This window comes from Vicia villosa, unplaced genomic scaffold (genome assembly GCF_029867415.1).
Source record: "Vicia villosa cultivar HV-30 ecotype Madison, WI unplaced genomic scaffold, Vvil1.0 ctg.000048F_1_1, whole genome shotgun sequence".
In the NCBI taxonomy this organism is placed as follows: Eukaryota; Viridiplantae; Streptophyta; class Magnoliopsida; order Fabales; family Fabaceae; genus Vicia; species Vicia villosa.
This window is the reverse complement of record NW_026704980.1, coordinates 681,375-689,806: the sequence shown is the minus strand read 5'-3', so window position 1 is coordinate 689,806 and position 8,432 is coordinate 681,375. Positions and strand designations below refer to the sequence as shown.

Here is an 8,432-nt window from a genome sequence, read left to right as displayed (position 1 = left end):
GAATTTCAGCTTCTGATGCTCCTTTTGATGTGATGAAACACAAGAATGAAGTTTTGGAGTGAAAATCTTAATTGAGGATGAAAAAAATTTTGAAAATGGTTTTTAGAAAAAAAATGGGTATGGAGTCTGATCATGCATGTGGTTGTTTTAAGCATAATTTTGTTTGATATTTTCTGATATGTATCTCCGGAAAAGCCTAACATGCAAAGGTGACAGATTTTCAAATTCCTGCTTTAAAACTCTAAAAATACCTTTTTGAAAACTTCATTGGAATGCTCAATCAACAATATATTGAATTGATTGGTCCAGAGATACATCTCTGAAACTAAATTTTGTTTCGTAATGGGGTGACATTGATTTTGTGCGTCATTTTTTATAGTAAAACTCAGCTTAATTTATAGCCAATCCATCCAGAATTACAAATATCGTTAGGCAATTGAAATGGAATATACTTCATACATAGCCTAGAAGAACTTTTAAGAGAAAGTACTACATAGTCATAATAGACATCATACATAGGTTGTTCACAAGCTAAGACATAGCCAAACCAAAAGCAACAACATTTCATCCAGCAATCCACTCTCTTGCAAACAACAAGAATGGCAATGTGGGAGTGAGAATCCACCATCTTTTTTCAAATCCAATTATGAATGATTTTTTTACTTGTGTTTACACATTACGACTTTCGTTGGTCTCATTATTACCCAACCTTCTCAAGTGTTCACAATTTAACAAATGGCTAGAGATAGTAGTGTTGGAATGAATGTTAGACTCATAAGCTTTCTCACTCACTATGAAATGTCAATAGACACACATAAACATGCTACAAGACACGACACTCTTTTTAGGCATTTTATCAAACACCAAGAGTGCGCGAAGATTGTCGACAACGAAAGTGTAGGACATGAGAACTGACATCGTGCGCGAAGAACGTCAAGTTGCGGCCATGGACGATCAATGTTCACGGTAAGTTGTATTCCGATCTCGAATGAGCTGGTGTTTTACGCATTTCTTCCACCGTCCCTTCTGTCGTGAAAGATTTTGGTTAAAATTAGTTTAATCATGGATCAGTGTCATCCTTTAATAAGTTATATTTCCACACTCTACCGCGATTCATCTAATTCGGTCGCAGATTCGTGGGTTGTTTAGAAATACTATTTAGGGTGTAGTATAGATTTGAAGTAGATTTCTATGTTGATACCCTATGTAGTCGTTCCGGATGCCGCTTGTTTGGATGTTAGAAGAAATAGTAAGCGTTTATGGTAAATTTCGTGGTTGCATGCATATGAATATGTTGTTAACGTTTTTCTATCAGTATGCCATTATCAGCTAACGTCTTTTCGTTATGCATACCGGATGATGATTCCCATGAAATGAAAAACCATGGGAAACGCACACGGAGTGTCACTCTTAAAATGATGTTGGAGGAGTTAGCACGTGTGAAGAAAGAGAGCAGAAAGGCGATGGACAAAATAGAAGCATCAACGAAAAGAGTGTTAGACTCCTCCAACATCATTTTAAGAGTGACACTCCGTGTGCGTTTCCCATGGTTTTTCATTTCATGGGAAGCATCATCCAGTATGCATAACGAAAAGACGTTAGTTGATAATGGCATACTGATATAAAAAAGTTAACAACATATCCACATGCATGCAACCACGAAATTTACCATAAACGCTAACTATTTCTTCTAACATCCAAACAAGCGGCATCCAGAACGGCTACATAGGGTATCAACATGGAAATCTACTTCAAATCTATACTACACCCTAAATAGTATTTCTAAACAACCCACGAATCTACGACCGAATTAGATGAATTTCGGTAGAGTGTGGAAATATAACTTATTAAAGGATGACATTGAACCATGAACAAACTAATTTTAACCAAAATCTTTCACGCCAGAAGGGACGGTGGAAGAAATGCATAAAACACCAATGCAGTCGAGATCGGAATACAACTTACCGTGAACATTGATCGTCCATGGCCGCAACTTGACGTTCTTCGCGCACAATGTCAGTGGTGGCGAAAGACTGTCGACAGCGAAAGTGTAGGAGCAACTACAGGGGAGAGATGTGCCTTCACCATTGTTGCGTTTGATATGTGCGAAAAACCCATAACAAATTTGTCATTTCTTGGTGGTGGTGGTTCTGGTGGCGGCCACGAAAATAGAAAAGAAAGCTTGAAGGTTGGTAGTGGTAGAGAGATGGAATGTTCCGTAATAGGCTTTGATATCGTGAGGACATGAGAACAAAGATGGATGGAGAAAATAACTCTCAAAAGAGAGGAAGATGATCACCATAAAGTTAGAAGAAGAGGGTCACCATGGAGGTGGGAAAGATCCATCAGATCCTAGAAAGTAATTAGGGAAAATTTTTCTAGAAAGAAAGGAGAACATATCTTTTTAGAAGAGTTTGTATCAATACGATTTTGTGCATCATTCAGTTATACAAAAGATGTATCCAAAGGTAACAAATCTTCGATCAGAGTCGTCTATTATATAAAATATTAAATGACTGGATTATGGTGGTCACATCTTTAAAGGGTTCATGCTACATGTCACTTGATGGGTGGAATGTAGGAAAAGAAGAAAAAAAATTAATAATATTTTGAAAACTATAAAATTATGGAGAAATGACGGACTTGGATCCTCTCCTTCAATTTCTTCTCTCCAATTATCTCCTTCACACTTTTCTCTCTGTATCTCTCTAATATTTTCTCCCTCTTCTTCTTTTTATCATTTTTTCTTGATGCAATTAATTCTACTACACTTGTTTTTGTGAAGGAGAGAAAATGAGGGAAGGAGAGGATCCATGGTCAGAAATGACTCTTTTTTTTTTTGGAATAAGGTATTTTACTTTTTATATATACATATAACAGGTGTATAGTATACCTTTAATGGACCCTATACGAACACAACTAGCCTCATACTATTAGTACTCAACATGCGGTTAGGGAAGAGCCCAAAAGGAAAAATATTGCCCACACCACACGCATGTTCTACTTCCACCTGTATTGAAAAAGAGTTGTACATAATACAGGTTATAAGAAAACTATTTTTTTACACTCATCTTCATAATACATTTTCAAAAAGTCATTGAAAAAGATGTCAATGGATCAATTTTAACCTAGGAACATAGTAATAAAAAAATAGCAACCCCAAATTTTGAGGTGAGTATAACAACTCTATAGAATATGAATTTCCCAAGTTTTAACTGCAACTAACTAGTAGTACTACTATACAGTTTTATCAATGTTAGTGAGAATATGAACACAAGTATTCACACGACTTTGCCTTTTTAAACAATGTCAATGGAAGAGTTTAATCCTGCAGGTTGTTGAATGAAACATGTACCTACCTTTCATTAAAGGCATTGAAATGAAAGCGAAACATTTTGTCCAATAGGGAACTTATTGGTTAACTTAAGAGACAAGACAAGAAGAAACAACTCAGACAAACCCAACATAGTGCATATAGCCACTATATTAGGGTCCCCCCCTCCCCTCCCATCCTCCCTGTCAATCACATTCCCCTCCCAATCAATAACCAATCCCTATAATTGTAGAGTTATCAAACTTAATCTCTACAATTAACAAATTTTAAAAATCTTAATCATTTTAGTCGCTTCGAAACGACTTCAGACAAAATTGACCGATGCTAATAAAACCATGTTGTATGACGCTTATGATGAAAGAAACTTCTTTGCAGCCTTTCGAATGCACGCATTAATATAAAAAAGAAAGATTTTGATTGTGTGCAATATGAAAATGAGATTGGTTATATGGATTAACTTCCGCCGTAATCTTTTATCCAAGATCATATTTTTATTCAAATTGTTATCTCGAGATATTTTTTAATAACTTCTCTTATAATTTTTCTAATTCTTCTTATATTTCTAATTGTTTGATTTCTCTTCATCTAATCTATTCTCCTTCAATACTATCGAATCTTTATTGAACGGTCAAAAAGTGGTTGACTGCATGTGATGTAGTCACGCGATTGCGACCGCATGTAACCAAGATCTAAAAGGGGCCATGCATGAGTTAGTTGCAGATGAGTACCCTGTTGTGCTAGCTGAACTGTAGATCCTCCCTTGAGACATTAATTTAAGGACATAAAAACAGGTAAACATGTAGCTATAGAGATGTATAAGGAACCTATATATCCAACAGCTCAAAGAAAAAAAAAACAAATATTTTTTTTCATTATTGCACATGAAATGGAACAAAAAATACACAACAAGAAATACCTGTACTTTTCTATTTCTGTATATACTTAAGAAGATGAAATGAAATGCAAGGAGTAATTGTTCCATAGAATTTGAAATCCATTATATATGTCCCTACCTACAAACTATACTCCCCTTGCATTCTACCATCCTTCAGTCCTAAGAAGAGACTATTTTTATCCATATACCATTCCAAATAATGTCTAGTTATGCATTATATGCAAAATATTCTGCAGAAAAATGAAACCATAGAGGTTATGTCATGTTGCAAATTTGCAATAAACTAAATCCTTAGCTGATATCGGGTTGTAACATTGGGAAGAACGCCCAACTATTAACCGATCTACCTTCCTTTCCATCAACTTTCTTGTTAGTCCACCATGTAGAGCCGTTGGTTGATGTACCCGAAGCATCACCTTTTCTATTGTCGAAATTGAATTCCTTGGAAGAACTAGAACTAACAGAGTTACGCTTTTGACAGCAGCATTGTTCTCCTCCTATTGTTCTCCCCGAACATGCATCGCAACAACTATTGGTTTCTTTTAGTATCTTTTCTCTGTCGATAGGGTCTTTGGCCAGTATACCCTGTGAAGAACTAGACATGTTTCGAAGTAATGCTCCCGTTTTATTGGCAAGACAACGTGCAACATCTTCGCCGGTTAACTCAAATGAAACTCGGTGATCAACTATTGTTGCATTACTTTGAGGTCCGTGCTCTGAGTTTGCAACAGAAACACCCTCAGGAATCTGGTTCTGTACGTGGATGCTGTCTCGAGTGGTTGGGCCGGCACCATCTGGAGTCAAAGAACCGGAACCTAACCTAGAGTCTTTGCCTAAACCATCAGGTGTCGTGCACCCGGAACCTAATCGTGATGCATGTGAAACACCGTCAGGAGTCAAAGAACCAGAACCTAGTCTTGAACCTTGACCTGCACCATCTGGTGTCAATGATCCTGATCCCATTCTTGAACCCCATCTTCGATTGGAGAAATATTCAAAACCTAACATCTTCGGTGCTTCCCCTCTATTGAATTCAAGAGATGAACGTCTATCAGGTAAAGGGGTAGAGGTGCCAGATGTTGAAATAACTGATCCAGGTGATACGAGTTGAGCACCAGGGCTTCCCGGATATTGCTGATAAGGCTGAAACTCATAATTGTACAATGCAAACTTGTGTGTTCCGTTACTTTTACGAGCTCGGTCCAGAGAAGACGCTAACAATTGAGCAAATGGAACCTCGGGAGACGACGGTGTTGTCATCTGTACAGATTCAGGTGGTGGAGTAAAAGAAGCTGTTGATGGCTCAGTCGTGAAGTTTGAAAATACCGGAGGTGAAACCAACTGTGTCTCATAGGCATACGGCCCTATAGTGAAAATCGTTGCAGGGCCGCTAGTAGAGTAAGCGTTGACAGAGAGAGAACTGAGTGAAAGCAATCCAGCCGCCGGTGAGTGAGTAGAAGACGGAGGATCAGATTGGAGAAACGATGCTGGAGACGAAGGAGGAGCAATGAAAGGCATTACAATAGTAGTTGAAGGATTCGGTGCAGCATTGGCAACCGGAACCGTCGGTGCAACAGGTTCAGGAACAAGAACAGCATGGCCAATCCGCTTGCTGGGTTTTTGAGATCCAAAGCAAGAAGGCAGGCTAAAGCAGCTCCCCCATCGTTTTTTCTGCAATTAACAAAAAATCAATTGTGAGGCAAAAGCCGAAACAGGATCGAAGCTGCTTATTTGCACGAAACCATTGATAGATTGCAAAACATACATCATTAAAATCAAATCAAAGATCTGTAACATTGATAAATTGCAGTTTATTGAACTAGGAAGCATATGAATCAGTGATTATAACCACAAATCTTAGAAATCAGAACACAATGCTCTAAAATTATCATCAAGACAATCAAATAAAATTCATTGAACCATTATGCATCAAAGTTTTAGCTCAAAATCTTCTCCAAAATATCCACTTTCTTAATTAACTATAGTATAATCATGAAATTTAAACCACATCACAACAAAATACTGCATATTAAAAAGCCAATTGTTAAATTCAACACTATTAATATATAATTAAACCCATAAAAATCATCAAAAAAAATTCAATTTATTTTAAATAATTACAATAATAATTCATGGTTGCTACTATTTATTCACTTGTAAATTACAATCATAGATTCATAGCCTTTCACTAATTATAGAATATATGACAGGAAAAAGGTACACTCAAGATCCAAATTCATAATTTTCTTCTTTTTCACACTTTTTGTAAAACAAATCCAAACAGTTTGTTTAAGATATTAAAAATAAAATAAACATAGAAAAGAAAAAAAAAAGTGATTATGTCAAAAAAGTAACTTTCATAATACACAGAACACGAGATCCCATAATTTTCTATATTTTTGCACGTTGTTAACCTCGGTAAACAAAGTATGGAAAACTGAAACAAGTAGATATTTGGAAAGAGACGAACCGGTGTGGTGGTGGGTTGTACTCTGGATTCGGCGGTGACGATAGCGGTGGCGGCAGCGTTGACAGTATCGATACTGTTGTTATTGAGGCTTCCCATGGTGGGATTCATACGTGAGTTTTTGAGTTATAGGAGTTTGAGAATCGGCAGCGGCAGAGGAATGGTTTTCCGGTGAGATGCAATCATGGATATTTGGAGAAAACAGGTAATGGGAGAGAGAAAGGGGAGAGAGAGAAAATAATGAGAGAGAAATAGAATAGAAGAAAATGGAAAGTAGAAGGAATCAGAGAGAGTGTTGTTTTGTGTGTGTCATGTGTGCCTTTCTTTGTGTCATTCATCCCTCGAAATGGAAATGGAAATTGACACTCAAATATTTTATTTTATCAATTTAATGGACATGTCATCGCTAATGTAAGGAAAAAAATTTAATTATTTACTGATTGAAATCCACTTTTTATAATTAAAATTGTAGAATTTGATTTTGAATAATTTTATTGTGTTTAGATCGGAGGTGTACACAATTGAGTCTAGCCATATTGAGTTTGGTAAAATTGATTTTATCAAAATTAAGTTTAATAGAATTGATTTATGTTTGGAAATATTTATGTAAAATTGAGCTGAACAATAAATTAAAGTATAAAAATTATCGAGAATCAATTTTAGAGGCAGAAGCTATAAATTTTAAATTTTGAAGACATAAAGTGTGTTTGGATTGACGCCGGATGGAATTGATTCTAGCAAAATTGTGTTTGATAGAATTAATTTTATCAAAATTGAGTTTAGCAGAATTGATTCATGTTTGAATACATTTATGAAAAAGTGAGTTGAATAATAAATTACGTGCATGTTTGGATTGACTTCTACAAACCCCAAAAGCACTTCTAATCCACTTTAACGTGATAATTGATTTTTTTTCTTGTTTGGATACTTTTTCAAAATCAATTCTCCTCCTCCAAAAGCAATTCTAGTAGAAGCTACAATTCCTAACTTTTTAGTTTAGTAGAATCAATTCTACATTTATTATATATTATTTATTACAACTTTTTTAAATTTTCCTACTTTACCCTCTTTAAGTTTTATCAATTACTTCATTTCTTTTTGATTTATACTAGAATTCATTACCATTTTGGTATTTATATAATTCAAAATCAATTTTGTTAAAACTATCCAAACAACATTAATTGATAACAATCACTTTTATATCATCGTATTCAAACATAAATCAATTCTTTTAAACTCAATTATGTTAAAATCAATTCTACCAAACTCATTCTCTCAGAATCAATTCTGACCAAAAGCTACAAATTCTAGAGACAAAAGCTACAAATTCTATCTTAAATTAGAATCAATTCTGGAAACAATCAATTCTACTTTTGCTTAACCAAACATCTTAAAATCACTCAGAATCAATTCTACATCTCTAGAATTACTTTTGTAATTTCCAAAAGCCAAATCCAACATACACATAATCAATTCTACTTTTATCTAACCAAACATCTTAAAATCACCCAGAATCAATTCTACACCTCTAAAATTACTTTTGACATTTTCAAAAGTCAAACTAAACATGCACTTAATGTATTTGGTTTTTCTAAAATAAAATTGATTCATGTTTTAGAATTGAGTTTATTTGAAGTTAAAATTTATAGTTTTTAAGTTTAAACGTGATTTTTATACTGAAATTTGTTGTTTAATTCACATTTAAATAATTATATCCAAATATAAATCAATTTACA

The 8,432-nt window shown here is 34.9% G+C and overlaps 1 protein-coding gene across 1 annotated transcript; it reads right to left on the bottom strand.

The window, feature by feature from the left end:
* Nucleotides 1-4,179: 4,179 nt before the first annotated feature.
* Nucleotides 4,180-7,049, bottom strand: LOC131623035 (uncharacterized). Its single transcript, XM_058894045.1, has 2 exons — nucleotides 6,700-7,049; nucleotides 4,180-5,900 (listed from the first exon to the last, which is right to left on the bottom strand). The coding sequence occupies exons 1-2, from the start codon at nucleotides 6,805-6,807 to the stop codon at nucleotides 4,521-4,523; spliced, it is 1,488 nt and encodes a 495-aa protein (XP_058750028.1). The 5' UTR covers nucleotides 6,808-7,049; the 3' UTR covers nucleotides 4,180-4,520.
* Nucleotides 7,050-8,432: the final 1,383 nt, after the last annotated feature.